This window comes from Falco punctatus, assembly GCF_963210335.1.
Source record: "Falco punctatus genome assembly, chromosome: 3".
Lineage (NCBI taxonomy): Eukaryota > Metazoa > Chordata > Aves > Falconiformes > Falconidae > Falco > Falco punctatus.
Window position 1 is genome coordinate 11,381,807 of NC_137582.1, and position 18,411 is coordinate 11,400,217.

At 41.4% G+C, this 18,411-nt stretch overlaps 1 protein-coding gene across 2 annotated transcripts in view; it reads left to right on the forward strand.

The window, feature by feature from the left end:
* Positions 1–3,702: 3,702 nt before the first annotated feature.
* RETREG1 (reticulophagy regulator 1) overlaps positions 3,703–18,411 on the forward strand; it is a 70,274-nt gene continuing 55,565 nt past the window's right edge. The window contains exon 1 of one of the 2 annotated variants that reach the window (XM_080380786.1): positions 3,703–4,227. In XM_080380786.1, coding sequence (XP_080236912.1) covers positions 3,953–4,227 — 275 coding nt within the window. In that variant the 5' untranslated portion in view covers positions 3,703–3,952. The remainder of the gene's footprint in view (positions 4,228–18,411) is intronic. The other variant, XM_080380787.1, reaches the window with a different exon arrangement.

The following is an 18,411-nucleotide window of genomic DNA, read 5'->3' on the forward strand; positions in this document are numbered from 1 at the left end:
GACAAGTTAGGAAGTTCCATGGGAACGACTGGATACAATAATCATGCATTAACTGTGGGTCATTAGCTGAACAAGGAAGTGATTCTTCCCCTCTGTCTATCATTTGTGAGACCACATATGGAACATCTTGTCCACTTTTGGGCAACCCAATACAAGACACATGTCGACATACTGGAAGGAGTCCAGAGAGCCCCTGGAAGGTCAGTGGCATACAGCACGTGATGTAGGAGAGGCTGAGAGAGCTGTGTTCACTTACTCTGGAGAATGGAAGGTTAATGGGGATCTACTTGCTAAAGTACCTAACGTGTGGTTACAGAGCAGACAGGGCCAGAGTCTATCCCCTACAAACTGTAGGCCAAACAAATCAGACAAAATGGGTAAAACTTGCAGAACAAGGATATATAAAACCATTCTTCACAATGAATGTGGTCAAATGTTGGAACAGGTTGCCCAGAGTGTGCTGTAGAATCTTCAGTCCTCCGGGATGTTCAGAACTGATCTGGGCGTGGCACGGAGCAACATATCATAGCCAATTACCAAGGGGCTTTGAGTAAGTGTGTATGTGGGGAGAAAGGTCAGACCAAGTATCTTCTAAGTGTTCCTTCAAAACTAACTTATTTTGTGATCCTGCAATGAAATGAAACAAATGGAAAACAACTTTTTTTTTAAAAAAAAAAAGAAGAAAAATACCATTTTGAGCTGGAATCCTCAACTGCATTCAACAACGTTGCTCTATGCTGACATCAGAATTTTCAAACATATTTCAGAAGCATTGGAATGCTTTGATAATTGTAAGCTACTTTGATACAACCATTTACAAAGCTTTCTCCTCAGTTTTCATCCATCACTTACATTGTAGTCCCTGACACCAGAACTGCAGTCCCTAACATAATTCTGTGCATTACAGCTCACACATGCAACTGTGCACTGGGTGCTAGTCCTAGTTTTTCCCAGCACAACTTCACAAACTACACATAAACCCTTTAAACCCTGGCAGGCTAAACATCAAAATACAGAAAGATCAAAGCCAGACAACATATTTACTACATTTTTTTTCTGAAAAAGACATCTACAACATTCAATAGTTGGGAATTAATCATCCATCTCTCCTCTCACACTGATGTTTATAGCAGAGCACTTTCAGTAAGCTCATTCATATAAACCCAATCCACTACCAATCAACAGTGAAAAAAGAAAAGCTGGTATCCATCAATTCTTGAAGCTTTTTTTTTTCCATTAGCTAAATTATAAAACCTGTTCTGGAAGAACTTTTCACTAATTTCTGTTTATAGCCTTCGTGGTACAGGTCAGGAAAGTAGAGACCAGTAATCTAGAATGGATGCAAGTTTAATAAAAATCTGAAAGAGTTCCTGTATCTGCAGTTCGCCCACTGAAACCTCACCTCATCCTCCTCTCTCAGATTCCATCTGCCCTTTTCTGAGGAGAGGGGGCATTCTTGAACTCCTGTGACTGAAGGGAGCACAGCAGAGTATAAATGGGTGGGGTGGGCATATAATTATCCTCAAACGTTTAAAAAAAATAAAAAGTGGAATATTGGTAAGGGAGGATCGTCTAAAACCTGCCATGGTTATAAAACTTAGGGTCATAGGATTATATTGCCATTATCCTACCATTGGTTAAACTGAAACTTGCACATTTTAACCCTAGTGTACTTTCTGGGGCTAACTATCACATGGTCACTTTGAAAGTGCAGAAGGAACACCTGACTGCTTTCCAGGGTAACCTAGTAACTGTTTGGCATTGGCTAGTCTTAGATGCTGGACAGGACAGCCCACATTACTGAAATGACTGAATGCCAGCAAAGGAAAGCAATCTGCCGCTGGCTAAGCTGAGGATGGTTTTGGCAAGTTATGGGCAGCATTCATTAGAACAACAGCTTGGCATAGATAGCACAGTATCTGGCAGTGACCTGATAAAAGGAAAGGGTAAGTACAGGAGAAACTCACGCATCTGTGCTCCTCTCCCTACCTCTTTTTCCTTAGGAGAAGACCCTATTTTTTTTACTCCTGTGGACTGGTAAGATTCCCTCTGCTCCCACTCCAAAAACAGGGAATCAGCATCTGCAGACAACCAGTGCACACACCCCGGAGAGGCGATACCAGGAGTACTCAATAACTATTAAGCAGCTGTTTGCACACATACAAGACAGCTCCAGTTTTCCTGCATGGGGAGGACACCCTGCTTTGACCAAGTGTTTTTAGGGCAAAGTTTTGTCCTTCAGCACAAAACTGAAGCAAAACAAGTGTTTCTCCATCCTTGCTACAACTACTTCCCAGAGCCTTTCTTTTCCCATCTGTGTTTTTCAGGTTACTAGGGGAGCCTGTCCCTTTCCTTTTGCTCTCTCAGACCTTCGTAGACAGCACTTCATAATTTTTTAGCTGGGCTTACTATTCATGCAGGTCTGCCTGGAGCCAGGTTCTTAAAGATAAGAGCATAGCAGTACAACAAATGAGCATAAAACCAAAATTTTCTTTAGAAAAAAATTAATTCCTTATGTAGAATAACATTCTGTATGCTTCCTCTCAGATACAATCCATATACTAGACAGAGAACATGGAATCGGAGAAATAACCCCTTCCCAAGGTCATCTAGTCAAAACACACAGCAGATTTGCAACCCACAGTCAATGTTGCAATTTAATTAATTTTTTGGTCTTATTTAGTCTTTAATACCACAGTGAAAAAAAGGCACGTTGACCTTCAAGTAGGTATGACTCCTTTCCCCACAAAAATAAAACCAAACTAACGGGGTACTCAGTTAAGCTAGAAATATTAGTTCAATATTTCTCTGGTTTTGTTCCTTTGCTCTTGCAATAAAAAATATTTAATTTTATGCATTTTACCCTGTGAGGCATTTTCTTTGGCTCCAATTTTCGGCTGTTCCTATACAGCAACAGACGCTCAAGTGATGTTTCTCACCAGGCACGCTCTGCAGAATTCAGCTCCCCCATAACCCCACCAGCTACACACATCATCACCCTAAGGACAGCACCAAGCTTCCCGCTGGAGCCTGAGGCCGGCCAGAGAGTAGTGCAGGACACCGTGGTATAGATTGGTAAGTAGTTTCTTAGATGCCCGAGATGCAGATGGAGGCCATCAACTCTTGTAGCCTCCTTCATGATCTAAGGAGAAGTTCCCAGCGTGGTGACAACAATTCATGTGCTTTTATTTAAAAAAAAAAAAAAAAAAAAAAAAGGGGGTTTTGGAGACTGTTGCATGGCTGTGGGACATGCACACGAAGGAGACGAAGCAGGAGGCTCAGCGGTAACACCTGCCGGTAGGTGCCCAGCCTCACCTGCGTGGGGAGCACCTGCCCGAGCCGGGGGCCGCACTAGGCGCCTTCCAGAGGCCACTTCAACCCCGACCGCTCCAGGATCACCCGGCTCTCCAGCTCCCCCCACCAGGGAGCCAAAATCCTCGACGCTTTTACCTGCTCACTTCGCCAACCTGGGCAAACACCCACCGGGAGGCAGAGGCGACGCGGAGCGGAGCACCGCCTGCCTGCCTGCCTGCCTCCTCGCCTCCTCAGGGCGCAGACAGCCGGGGAGGCGCGGGGGCGGGGCGGGCGGCGCGGGGGCGGGGCCGGGCAACTAGCACGCGGCCGAGCGCGTCACCCTCCCCGCGCGCAACCCCCGCGAGCCGGCAGCGCCGGCGCTCGCCCCTCCTCCCCCGAGGCGCCGCCCCCGAGGCACCGCCCCCGAGGCACCTGCCACGCGCACGCGCAGCCCCTCATGACACCTGCCCGGCGGGCGGCTCCCGGCGCCGGGGGGGGGGCGGGGTGCAGGGGGTAACGGCTGCGCTCCGGGCCCCGCCCCTAGCGCTGCCCGGCCGGGCCGCGCCCCTGCCCCGCCTCCCGCCAGCCCAGATCGGCCCGGCCCGGCCCGGCTCAGCTCCGCCCGGCCTAGCGGCAGCCCGGCGGCTGCCACCGAACCATGGCGAGCGCGGCGCCCGCGCAGCCCCGCCAGCCGGAGCCGGAGGCGGGCGGGGAGCGTGGCGGCGGGCGGGAGCGGCCGGAGGCCCGCGAGGAGGAGGGCGCGGCGGCGGCCGGGGACACGGAGCCGGCGGAGGTGTCAGGCGGGGACGGGGCGGCCGCGGCGCTGCTGGGGGAGACGGGGCTGGTGGTGGGCTGCTGCATCGCGGCGGCGCTGAGCTGGGAGCGGCCTCTGCACAGCCTGGGCGGCTTCGTCTGCGCCAACCTGCTCTTCTGGTGAGCGAGCCTGGCCGGGGTGGGGGCCGGGGTCGGGACCGCCCCCCGGGAGAGGAAAGCCCCTGCCCGGGCCGCCGCCGCCCCGCCTGTCGACGGGCGCGTTCTGCCCCCGCCCTGCGGTTCGCTCATGCCCCGGGAGGCGCGTTTGTCCTGCACCCCCCGGCCCGGCCCGGTCCCTGGTCGCCCTGTGGGGGGAGCCGCCCCTGCCCTCCCGCGGGGAAGGCTGTGCTGTTCCGTCCACCTGCGCCATCGCTTCCCCTGCCGCGACAGCCGCTGCGGGGCAGGGTACGGCCCTTGCGTTGTGTGCGGCAGCTCCCTCGGCTTCTGTCACCTTCTGTGTCAGCTCGCAGCCCCCCCCCCCCCCGCCCCATTTCCCCTGTTTCATACAGCGAGGAGGCGCCTCAGACCACAGCTGCGGCGCGCCCCGCCGGGAAGTTGCGCGCCCTGCGGCTGAGGTGAGCGGGGGCCCCGCCGTGCGGCTGAGGTGAGCGGGTGGCCGCCTTCCCGGGAGCTCGGGGGCTGCCTTCCCTGCGGAGTTGGGAAACCTCGTGGAACGCGGCCGGGAGCCCGCCGTTGGCTGCCCCGGCCCGTTCCCTCAGAGTTCATTCCGGGTGTGCGTGCTTTTCCGAATTGGTGGCCTAGTTAGTGGCGGCTTTGTGGCGTGGGGACAGCGGGGATGTTACTGCAGTGCGCCAGTTCTCGCTTTTGACTAAGCTTTTTCTAGTCCGTTACAGTTTTGTTGTATAAACCCCAGAAATTAACGCAGGGATTTGTTCATTGTAACGACCCTTCCGTTTATTTCTGAAGAAGAAAACTTGACTTGCTACGTGAAACTTTTCCAGGACTTTCCCCTGATCTTAGGTTTTGGCGATGCCTACGTTTTTGGTTTTCTAAAATGTTGCTGTATGCCTGCTTGCTCATGTAGAGAGATGTATGAATTAGGGCTCTGTCTAATAATACCGTTGAGACTCTTAAGACTGAACTGTGTTTCTTTTCATGTGGCTGGAACGGCCTCCTTTCGTCTTAAGTGAATGAGAGGTAAACAAGCAAAGAGGTGGATTAATTGGAAACTCCACTTAGTTCTCTGTAACCCTAACAGTATGATGTTTAAACGTGGGGTCGAAGTCATGGAAAGAGAACTTTGTGAAGCTTTGCATTGCACAAGAGAGCCTCTCTGCAAATATTTTCAAAATCATTTTATCCTCTTTAATCTCAGGAGCAGCGTGTGTGATGTCTAATTTAGGTTGACTTTTATTAGCGGTCTTGCTCTTAGGTACCCATGGTAAATCCTTTCACTGAAAAAGTTACATGGTTTTGCTCTCATTTTCTGCATGCTTCAGGGAACAACTGTGCCTTCAGTGATTTGGAAGAGGCATAATGCTTTACGTTTCTTTGTGGCATGGCTCTGATAAAATTTTCAGGGACAGTGTCTAACAGAATGCTTTTCTGTGTCTCAACGAATTGTACCTGCTGGGCAACTCATTTGCTATTCTTTTGTCCCACTTTGATCATAAGCAAGGTATATAGCGCGTGCATTATGTAATGCATATAGCAAATCTCCATTGGTAGTCTTACTGGCAACTTATGTGACCAGAATTTTATCAAAATACTATTTTATTAAAGTTTATAGTTCACTCTGCTTTCTTACTGTCAAGATGAGCCAGAACGGCAAAACTCAGGGCAAGGACTGCTTTTGCTTTGGTGGTATTGTACTTCAGCAGGAAGCTTGCTGTCCTAGTGCCAGGGAGATCTGAGAGGTGGAGACAAACTAGGAAATATCTAGGAGCAGGTGTGATGGCCAGTAAACTTCTGTGGTTTGAGACTGAAGACATCAGGAAAGACCTTGTTAGCAAACCTAGGAAATCTGGCACTTTGAAAATTAAACAATCATTTAAATCTGGTTTCACATTTACCTGCTTTGGCCTTGGCATCGTGTTTGCAGCACAGTGCATTTGCTGCTTTGCCTTCTTGTTTGAAATCCATTTGCTGGTCAGCCTGGTTTGTGATGACTCAGCCAGTTGCTACTGCTTCAGAACTGGGAATGAGAGTGCACCCTTCTGCTTGTGAAGTCTCTCCTAACGGCGCTTTGTGCTGGCTGGAGCCTAGGTTGAAGAAACGTTTCCCAGTTACTGTTTCATGTGCCTCATCTTTATTCCTTGTGCCTGCAAGTATCTCCCCGTGCAGAGGTAGCTTAACTCCCAGTGTGTAGGGCCTTAATCTCAGTATTTCTCAAACTTGAGAAGTCTGTATTGCTGCATGGGAGACTTCTCTAACTATAATAGCGTTGGTGGAAGGAGGAGGAAGGGGAGGTGAAGTTTAATTTTACAGTTTTCTAAATGTTGGGAGAATAGTGATGTTCCTTCCTCCCATCCCGTTAATTTGGTGGGACTGTGTTTTCGTCACAGTTTAGTTCTTGTATGTATGCCATTTACAACACTTGATGTGTAAACTGTTGCAGTAGGAGCTGCTGAGGAACAGCTGTTGCTCTGATGTCACGGTATCTGTTGGGTTTTGGTGGTTTTTACATTTTATTTTAACCTCTTCCCCATTAAAAATCTTTTAACCACAGTACTGTATGTAAATGCATTTTTAATGTTTGCTACTGAAATAATGTTCTTACTGGTACAGGAAATTTACTAATTTAATTTCGTTCTGTTTTCCTTTGGTTTTTTGAATATTCTGAACAAGTCATTGTGAACTCTTTAACAAGACTTACAGCAACTAGTTCTTGATCGTGACTTCAGAACCTTCCTAAACTACACAGTACTGTACCATTTTTCAGTTTCCATGGATTTCTCACATGAAGGCAGTACTAAAGTTCAGACTCTGCAAAAGCTGATGTGGTATGCTTTATTTTAATATTTTTAATAAATGTATCGAATATTAATATAAATTAGATTTTTATATGTACTGGTACATTTAGTGAACTATTTTTTAAAAAAAAATCTCAAAAATGGGTGAAATGAGACTGGCAGTTAAAGTAAAAAGAAATTTGGTTATTGAAAAAGCATTTGTCACTTATCACTTCCATTATGTATTCACAGTGAACAGCTTTAAGCCTCCTGCCCCAAATGACCTCAGCTGAAAGTCTTTGAAATTAACAAGGGGTAAATATATATTATTTAGCACCTAATCATCTGAAATACTATACAGATTCTACTTTTCTGCTGCAGGTAGTTTACAAATGGAAGTCAAAGTAATACCTGAGGAAAATAAGACTTCTTCCCCCACCCATCTTTTACTTGCATAGTACTGAAAGAGGGAGTGATTTGCCCAAAAGCAGAGAAACTCTGCTGGTTTCAGAAGTTTAGTCCAGGTATTCTAAGTGTTAGGCTGCTGACTGGTAACTTTCAGTTGTTTTGGTTTTCAGTTGTCTTGGGTTTAATCTTAGACAGCTCTTAACAGTCAAGCCTAGATTTTATCTAGTATTCTAGCCTAGTTATTATTTGGGAGGAGGGGTAGAGGGGATAGTGGTAGATTTTAATTTTTGTTCTCCCAATCTGTTATTTTAATTATTTCTATGAAGTCAGGGGGACATGTTAAATTGTAGTGATTCTGCATGTGCTGTTGTATGTCTTCTGTAGTTTGCAGGTATTTGTTTTAAATATATATTTTATATTTGCAGATACATATTTCAAACACAATACATTAATGTCTGCAGGATCATCCTTAGATGCACCAGCTGCATGCAGTTGCCCAAATGACTTGATTTCTATAGGGTTTCTTGTGAAGAGAGACAATAAAAAGACTAAGATGTAGTGGATCTTTTCTCTGTTTCTGTCTCCTTGTGGAACAAATTTATTGTGTTAACCTGTTGGCTGTTCTTATTGCTAGCCCAAATTCAGATTTTTCTTTGAGGATTTTTATATGCTTTCTCATATACAAATTTGTATGTTACTGCAGGTCTGTTGTTAACAGTGTTATGTGATGTCACTACTGGATGAACAAATTAACTGACCAACTGGGTAAAATACAAGTATGATTCCTTGATTCAGACAAGTACACTGGCAAGTTTTACCATTAAAAATAGTGTCTTTTGTCACCTTCCATACGCAGACTTTTTTGTTTGGTCTCAAACCTCATTAATATTTTTGTTATATGAGAGAATTAATTGAGCAGGAGAGGAAACAAGATTTCCTATATCTGAACTGGTCATGTGCATTGCATCAGATGAAGACTGTGGTAAGATGTTTATTCCAGATATAAAATCTAATTTCTGTTTTAATATTAGTAACAAAAACACATTCAGAGTTTAGAGGTTTACTGTGTTTTAACTATCCAGTTTGCTTTAAGATTTGTTATTGAAGTGTTTCTTAATTGAAATCTTTGCTTGGCAATGATAATGCTGGCCGCAGAGAGATCGCAGTACTTTTCATTAGTTTAGTCTTTTGATGTAAGAAAATAATACTGGGTTAAGCGTTTCTCTCAGGTATTTGCACACAAACTGTAAATGATGCCACGACTACATCTTGATGGATTGCTTGCCTATAAAGTGATGTTCATGCACATTTAGGCATGCAGTGGCCACGCGTTGTATAGCTGTTGTAATTCTATATATGTGTTGGTACAGCGATGTCATTATGTTCCATTTCAAGTATTTACGAAAGGGGAATATAAATTCCTGTCTGCTGTCCACATTGACTGTGGGTACCACCAGAAATGTAGTCCTTGGAGAACTGCTTGGTCAAACAGGACATCTTGGTGAACTTAGCATTCTGAACCTTAGGCAGTCCACTGCTTACAAAAATACTACTTTTTTTCTTGGTCTTGTCTGTATTAGGTAGTCATCTTATGCTAGTGATGTTAGTTCTAGAAGGCTAGTGTGGTGATCAGTGTTTTTAAGTACTGTCGGCGGGTTGTGGGGTTGGTGGTTGTTTTCCTCCAGCATTGTGTGTGGTCCCTTCTTTAAGGATGACTCACTTAGTCCTTGTACAAAGATCATGTGGCTTTTATCCATCCAAACCCCTTATTACCAGCATGCCACCAGATGTCATTCAGAAGAAATTCAGAGACTCTGTATAGATTGTATTGGCTACCTAAACTCAGTTTTTAATTTCACTTCAACAACTTTGGATTTTTGATGAGTCCAGTTACTGGAATTGCAAGTTGCAATATATGAATGGTTTGCTCCCTATTGCTGTAATTCAGGTACACAGTACTCAGTACACAGGGATTCCGCACACACACCACCACCACCCATCGCCCCAGACATTTTCTTTCTGAAAACCACATTCAAATCTGAGAGCATACCAAGCAGAATTAATACAAAAAACTGGTTCTGCCCAAATTTAAATCCTTAGGAAGAAAATACTTGCTTCAAAATATTTTCTTTCATTTAGAATATAATGTGGGAAATTCATCAGTGGTGGTGGACAGTAGGGAGACTGGCAAACTAGATCAAGTGAGAAATGGAATAAAAGAAATCTGTGAAATCAAAACATAAAGAAAAATGCATGAAAATTAAGTGAGTTGGAGTAAGAAGGGGTATTGACGTTTTGAGGCCAGTTTGTAGTATGTTGGCCTTCAGATCACCATCTTAAATTTATAGTATCTCCCAAGTCACGAGATCACATCTATATGTTTCTGTGTTTCTATGACAAAATGTTTTTCTTCTTGTAGCAACCAGATGCTAAATGTGGTCTTGAATTGGGGGAATTTCAGTCTTCATCTATGTTTGTTATAGGATATCTTAGAGCTACCTTTTTAGTTGCTTTGGGATTACTTTCCCAAAATCCAAGGTATCAGGATAACACACAAGTGAATAGTTTAATACAGATTGTAATCCTGCCTCAAACCCTAGTAAGAGTTTGTATCTTTTCTCTCTTAAATAAGGGTAGTAGAATGGGTTATGTTTTGATGTATTTCTTTAGTAATTATAATACAGTCATTATTAAAAAAGAGAAGAAAATATTCTGGCATAGGCAGTTTTGAAATTCATTGCACATCCACATGAATGGGTTTCTTATGTGGTTACTGGTTTATGTTTCTTCTAGTCTGATGGTCTTAATTTACTTAATTTGCTGCCTTTTATCAATGTTTTGTAACATACTGGTATTGTGATTATTTTGTTATACCCAGCTACAGTACCATAGGTTGCTGTTTGTTCTGCAAGCTTAAAAAAATGTTTGTGGTTTGGTGGGGTTTTTTCCCTAGAAGTTGATATTCCAAAATATGCTTTCTCAAGTGAAGCTAAAATTCTGATGGCAACACAAGGTGTGATATAATTTTAGGGTCTGCCTGTTTTTACTCAGGCAGTTTTAAGCTTATATTCACTTTTTCAATAGAAATTATTAAAACTTCTGAAGACTTTGGAGGTAGAAAAGGGGAACAGAAAGTAAAATTAATTTAATTTAGTTAGGAAAAAAACATTAAACCCATTATCTCAGCAGCTTTTAGTGACAGTTTGTGTGGTTTTGTCTGAGAGATCGGTTTACAGGAATAAAAATTGACATTGTTTAAGAGCCAGAGTGTTACATAAAAACCTGGACAGTTTACAGCATTTTTCAACCAGTAAGATGAAAACAGGATCAATCAGAAAAGAAATCAAATGGGATAATCGAGGAACTGAGGGGAAGTGAGCATTACTGAACAATTAAGGGCCAAATACAGGATGAGGACTTTGGGAAAGATGGAAATCCTGAACAAAGGAGAATAGCTGAATTGCAGAGTGGCTTGGGTTTATTCTGCCTTGCTAAAACTTAAAAAATCTGTGTCTAAAGCAGTTGTCTTAAGAAAGAAATGATGATTTCTTCATGTATTAACTCAAAATAATGAGACCTTTCAAGTAGTAAGTAGAATTTTGAGAACAATGGAAGTTCTAGAGGGATATGCTATGCTCCAATGGTAGATGTTACAGGACTAATGAGAGCATTAAAGAAAAGGAGATTTAGGGCAGCATGGTAGAGGTGAATTGTTTAACATCAAACTGCTGCTACTGTATGAGAAAATGGGATTAAGCTTTCTTCTGTACTTTGCCAAAGTACAGGTTAATTAAGGTCATCTGGGCATGTTTCTGCAAAAATAATGAAAGCCAGGTTGTTTGATGTTACGTGTTTACTTCAAAATAATTTTAGCTTCCATGGGACTATCATCCCCCATTTTCACTGACATAACAGTAGCATTTGATGTTGTGGTGGTCTCAGAAGGTATGTAGTTGAGGTTGTTTAAACTTCCTCCTTCTCAATTTTTTATTTTATATGCCTATCTGAATGCAGTAGGTTGCAGTAAATCTGATCCACAAGCCACTAATGTTGAAACATGATTCAGATTGCTGCATTCCTCAAGAGTTTTCCTTGCAAACGGTAAGATAATTTTGTAATGAGACATTTTATTACTGACTTGATCCTATTTCCCCGACCACCAATATACTCCCAAATATTCTAGTTTATAAGCAAATTTGTCTTTTGAGATTAAATGCGAAGCATTTTAAAGATTTTTCTGGTATTGTTGCTTAGAGAATTGTACAATTTTCATTTTTATTTAGATTTTTTAATAAGTTTATGTTGTCGTTTCTTGTAGTTGGGGTAGAGAGAATGTGAAATTTAAATTCCTATCCTATGTGTTACTAATTTTAGAGTTGTCCAGTAGTGTTTGACCTGCAACCTGTGCACAGACCTCTGAGAGAGCTACCACTTCTACAGATAGCTGTCAGTAATAGTAGTTTAAATTTATGGGAGTCTGTTTCTTATGACAAGAGATTTATTTATTATTCCAAAATCCTTGTAAGTCCTAGAAGGTTTTCTAAAGAATAGCTGTCCAGGTTTGATTTGATCTGTGCTTTCTGGCTGAACAAATACGATCCTAATCTTTTGAATAAAACCGGACAAATAAGCTTCTTAAATAAAAGGTTGTTGATTTGTCTCAACAAAGAAAGAATTAAAGAAAATGCTGTGAGTTTTAGAATAATAATCACGCCTCTTCTGGTTGGTTTTTTTTTTTTTTAATGTATTTAATGGTAGGGGTTTTAGTCTTCTGGGCACTATCTAAGGGAAAAATCATTGCTAGTTGGCATATAAAGTCATGAATCAACTACTTTCCAGTTCTTTGTTCTGGTTGAAATATTTTATTAAAAATCTTGGCTATCTAACTTCTTGGATGGCATTGTTACTTAGAAAAAAAATTAAGTGAAAAGGATGTTTATTCCTAATCTCTACAGAAGCTTACACTTTTCTCCACTAAATGATTTAAAATGTTTTTTAATGCATGTATTTTAAGAAGCATTCTATTACAGTATTTCACATGTTTTCAGCTAAATAGATATACAGCTACTTGGGCACCCAAAGTGGTGGTGTGCACATTTTAAATCTTGGTTAACAGGTGTGGAGTATATGTTTTTGAAATTATTTTATTCAACAAATTATGGTTTTTGTAGGGGTGAGGAGTTTTTTTATACAGAATTTATAAAGTCTTTGTTTGTTCTAAAATTTTTGACAGCACATATGCAAACGGTTTTTGTTATGTGTAATATGCTTCCCTCTGCAACAGGCATCTGCTGTACCACAGGTTTTGTGTATCTTTCAGACATACAGATTGCCAGTTAAATACCATATAAACATAATAAGATTCTACCAAATTCTGTTCTGTAAATAGATTCTCCCAAAAAAGCACGTGTAACTTGTTTTGCATTAAGTCAGTATATACACTTTTTGTGCAGGGATGGGGAAAGGATTTTTACATTGTAAATCTTGAACAGGTATCTAAATATCTTGGCTCAGACCAAGATGTACTAAAGGAACAGGAAAAAGACTAGATTATTGAGTTTTGGATTTCAAATGTGTTGAATTCTTGGGCATCTAGATTTTAATCTTTATAGATGCTGCATTTTGATATTTACAGAAGCTTAATATGAAAATCCTTTACATCTAAGCAATTCCCACAAAAGTTGTAACTTCACACATTCAGTAGATGTGAAGAGCAGGTTTTGCAAACCTGCTTTGGGATTTTTTTTTTCAATTAGAAGAGCCAAAGTGTTATATATTAAATTCAACTACATTTATTTAAACGTAATTTATTACAGCCTCTTGATTCACAAAAGGGCAAATAAAATGATTGAGCCAGCGACCAGTAAAAGCACAAGCTTTCTGGTACTGCCTTTGCAGCGTATTTCAGCATTCTTCAGGAAGTGCATTTCATGCTGTATTTAGAAGAAAACTAACTCTCCTCCCCTTCCCCAGACCTCTTGCTTGAGGTAGGCATCAGGATTTGTTGCAACCAGACTGGTGCTGATGATCATTCCAGCAGTAAGCATGGAAAAATGCTGTACATTCAGCTCCAAGCAGGAAACAGTTATGACCACATCTTTTCCCTGCCTGCATGCCATAGCTGGGGACATCTGGCTGAAACAGTGTTGGGCAGTCCTCTGTAAGAGCAGGAGCTTTAAAATTAGCAAATAAAACCCCAAGAATATCCATTGTCAGCAGTTGAGCATTCTCAAAATGCACTGGAAATGCTTGATTGTACAGGTGAGAGCCATTCTCTATCTGATTTATGTCATAGCCCATGCTTGCTTACCTGTGTCTTACGGAAGAAGACTGGTTCTATGGAAAACTATGTCTGGAAAGTGCATTTTCACCTTAACATTTAATGAGGAAATGAGTATATACCAAGCTGTGCTATTTAGAGCTCCACAAAAATGCTTTGCAGGGTTTGGGCTCTGGTTTTAATATGTAAATACATGTTTGTTGAGCATTGAACTGAAGTTTGCAAGACAGTCATGCAGCCAATGAATGTGTCAATAGCTGACAGTGAAGCAAAGCTCCATGTACACATACGTGTTATTCACAGCTTTCATGTATTTGTGTGCTTATCTCTGGAATTAATCAAGGGATGTATGGTTGTTAAAAGTGTACCTACTAAAGCTTTCCAGAAATAGGTAGCTCTGGTTGCTGATAATCTAAATTGTTGTAATTCTTGATGAAATAGTTTCTAAATGTTTGTGTTTACAAAATACAAGTCACTCATAATTTTAAAATTTGTTGTAAAAAATACCTTCACCCCTGAAATGAAGCTTGTATTGTCAAATTTATTTAACTTTTAAAGCAATTTAGTAGGTCCATGCCTTCCCTGTATCTCACAAGTACAATTAAAAATAGCTTTTGTCACACCCTATGAGTTCAGTACATTTACAGACTGCAGTATTGTATGACAGTGTTTACTTCTGAAATTTTTGGCTTGTGCCATTGGAATGAATCTGTACGATCAGGTTTGTGCCATTAATTGTCCCAGGAGCTGTGTGCTGGTAGGTGGCTAGTTCTTGATTTAATAGCTCCAATGGATGATTTGTTGTGTTAGTTAACATATCTTGCCAGTATTGACATACAACCAACTGTCCCAGTTTTAACTGGGATAGAGTTAATTTTCTTCCTAGTAGCTGGTACAGTGCTGTGTTTTGGATTTAGTGTGAGAATAATGTTGATAGCAACAATTAAACATCAGTGTGTTAAGTAGCGTTTGCCCTAAATCAAGGACTTCTGTGTTTTCCATGCTCTGCCAGTGAGGAGGGGCACAAGAAGCTGGGAGAGAGCAGAGCCAGGACAGCTGAACTGAACCAACCAAAGGGATATTCCGTACCATAGAATGTCACACTCAGTATATAAACTGGGGGGAGTTGGTGGGGAGGGGCCGATCACTGCTGGGGGACTGGCTGGGCATCAGTGAGCGGGTGGTGAGCAACTATATTGTGCATCATTTATTTGTCTTGGATTTTACTCCTCTCTTTTTTGTTACATCCCTTTTCATTATAATTATTATTATATTTTACTTTATTTCAGTTATGAAACTGTTCTTAGCTCACAGGTTTTACCTCTTCCCATCCCACTGGGGGGCGGGAGGGGAGGGCAGAGTGAGCAAGCAGCTTTGTGGTACTTAACTGCTGGCTGGCGTTAAACCATGACACCATCCCATACTATAAAAAGCTGGAGGAAAGTCAAGAACAAGGTACCTTAGGGTACTTTTCTATCTTTAGGTGATGCAATATTAGATAATATTACCTCCAGGAGCAAGTAAAGGAGCTCTTTTAACCAGACTAAGCCTAATCATTAGTCTTAATGTGTTGCTGTTTTATGTACAGTTTTGCTTTTGCCATTGGGATTTCTGTTGCATTTATTCTCCTATCTCTTTTTTCTATCTGATCTTCACAAAGCTTGTGAAAAGGATATTATTTTTTTATTTCTAGTCAGAGCACAATTCTTGAACTTAAACATTACATGTTAGCAAAATATGGAACTTGCCAAAATACTGAAAAGTTTACATTTGAATTTAGCAAATTCTGTATAGGCAGTAGAGGTTAATGACAACGCATATTTATTTATGTGATACTAAAAATAAAGAAGCATGACTTGCTAAAAAAAGTTGTATTATGGGATTTAAGAAAATAATTTTGTTTCTGTAGTTGTTGGTAGGTAGGAGAAAATGAAGGTGACTGAAATGCTAAAGAGCAGGTAGGGTAGCTCTCAATGGAGTTTCAGAATGGTGTGCCTTCCCCCCTACCAAATCTCACATTCGCATGTAGTATTGTATATGTGAATTATTTTTAAATTGCAACAGAAGGAGTTTACGGTTACATCGTTGAAGAATTTTGACCTCTTTGGAAGTTGGCAAGTTTTGACTCTTAATTGTGCAGTTTAAAATAATTTCAGTTCAGCTGCAGTACAAGTACGCCAAGAAATACAGACTGTTATGCCTTAAAATTCTAAGCTCAGCATCTTACCAAAAAGGATTTGCCAGCCACGTTTAATAAACTAAAACAGTCACAGAATGAAAATATCATTCAGATTGGTAGGGGCCTCAGGAGGTCTCTAGTCCAACCTCAAAAAGCTCAAAAAAGATCAGTAATTCAGAACAGATTGCTCAGGGTTGTGTTTTGATAGCCTTCAAGAATGGAAATTCCACGAACTCTGTGGCCAACGCCTGCTTAATTATCCTAACAGTCAATACTTGATCTCTCTCCTATTTCGTTTTGTAATCGTGGTTTCTCAGTTCTCCCCGGTGGAGTTCAGTAGCAGGCTTGGCTCCATCAAGCTTACATTCTTGCTACACAGAAGAAGGTAGAAGGACAACAGGAGGTCAGATAGTTTGAACTGTTCCAGTTAGGCCCAGTTAGACCAAATTGCTCAGCTTGTTGGACCATCAGTGTTTTTGAGATTATTCTCCACAGTGGTCTGCCATCTGCTTACTGCCTCCAGTAGCACTTTCACTTGACTGCTCTATGTGTTAACCAGAGGACATCTTTCACAGGTGAGACCACTGTTGCCATCAGCCCAGGGGAGAGGCACTTGTTGTAGCCCCAAAGCCAGATGGATGTATCCTGCCTCTGGAGCTTGTCTTGAGTGAAGGCCTCTTGCGTGCTGGGGATACCTATTTCAGCCAATGCCTGGGACCAAGACCTGTGGCACCTCATGACCCATTTTTGTGCAGTCCCACGTTGTCTACAGGAGAGTTTCTTGCCCCTTGTCATGCAAGCTGCCCTGTTAACTGATGAACTAATTATGTAAAATGCATAATTCTATACATTGTTTTAACCTTTGCTTTCTGGAAAAAAAAATATCTTGAATTGCCACAGAATTTTATGGAGGGAAAGATCTTGTTTATGTTACTGGTAATTGTTTTAGAAGAAATTAAACAATTTGAACTTCAGTCCGTTTTGTTTATTGCTTAAAAAGAGAGCATAGAAGTTCGTTGAGTAAGTAGAGCTATGGATTCTTCTACTAAACAGGAATATTTTTGTGAAGTATATGGTGATGTTGTAGAGCCTTTCAGTTTTGTCAGATATATGTGTGTGTGTTAGAAATACTTAAGTAAACTGTTCTTAAGAAAGAAAGGGGGGAACCCTTAACTTCTAATAATAAAGTACCACTGAAACTTTTTGTTAGGTTGGTTGGTACACATCATGTTGATAATAATTGTAAAAGTTTTGAATCCTGACAGTGCTAGCATAGTAAGTGATTTTCAGATCCCTGCATGTTGGGCTAACCTTTTGATAAGCTTATGGTAGACATGTGCCAAAAAAACTGCAAGGGGACCTTATCAGCTTTTGACCAGTAAGGGCTTCAAGGACGTAAGTATCTCTGACATATGGCTCACAATCAGTTTTTCTAATCTGTATTATTGGAGCACCTGAGGGCTGACACACGCTGGCTGTAAATGAATTCATAGGAGACTATGTTTCTTGCAAACAGTACAGTCTGAATAAACAGTACTGAAGCAGGTGAGGAAGAAGTGTGACAGCTAAAAATGTTAAAGCATGGCAAGTCCAGTCAGAACAATCCAAAGTTCTCCCAGTAAGTGAAGAGCCTGTGTTTGGTGACTACATTAGCTGCTTCAGGTAGTTTACAGGGTTTTTTTTCCCAAAAGTTATGAAGCAGAAAGACTGCAGTATCAAGAAGGTAGAATGACATGACTTGGAAGCATCTTTCAGAGAGGATGCTACCTTGTTAATCCTTGTGTGTTAATCCTCATCTGCATTAGTGCAATTGTTTTTAACAGCAGGTGACAGCTGTGATTGCAGTGAAACTGGGTGTATGGTTTAGTTGTGAGCATGAAGTAGGTCAGACGTGTTCTGTATAATCTCTGAAAGACAGACTAAACCTGCTTAGTAAACATCTGGTCTCACCTTCAAGAACTAATAAAATGTGTGAATTTATGTGAATGCACACATACGTAAAATTCAGTATTGATGCATTTCTTTGAAACCATTGAGGACTGGCCAATGGTAATCACTAAATTGGGGCTTACTGTTTGGTTCTATAAAATATTAATGCACAAGCACCCCAAAGAACATACAGAATAGGCATGGTGTTAAGCCCAGATAACTTAAAAGGTCTGTATTTGTTACAAACTTTTGATGCCTAGAAGTTTTATGAAGAATCCTTTGATTTTTCTGTAGGGTCACGTCTCTGCCCCCACCCCCCATTATCAGTAAGTTAAAATAAGTAGGCTAAAGAAAGTCTTCAGTGCAGTTGAGCTTAATCCTTGAACAGAATCAAGAATTTTTTTATGCAGAAGAATATTACCAAGAAAAACAGTGGGGCAACATGATGGATGTAAAGCTGTTAAGAGTTTTGATTTAATGAGCTGTGCTTGGGTAGCTTTGAAATAACTTAGCTTGTAATCATTTTTCTCTACATTTTATTATGATTTTTCCTGAGCTGTCTTAAGTAATAGTCAGCTGTATTTGATTTCATACTT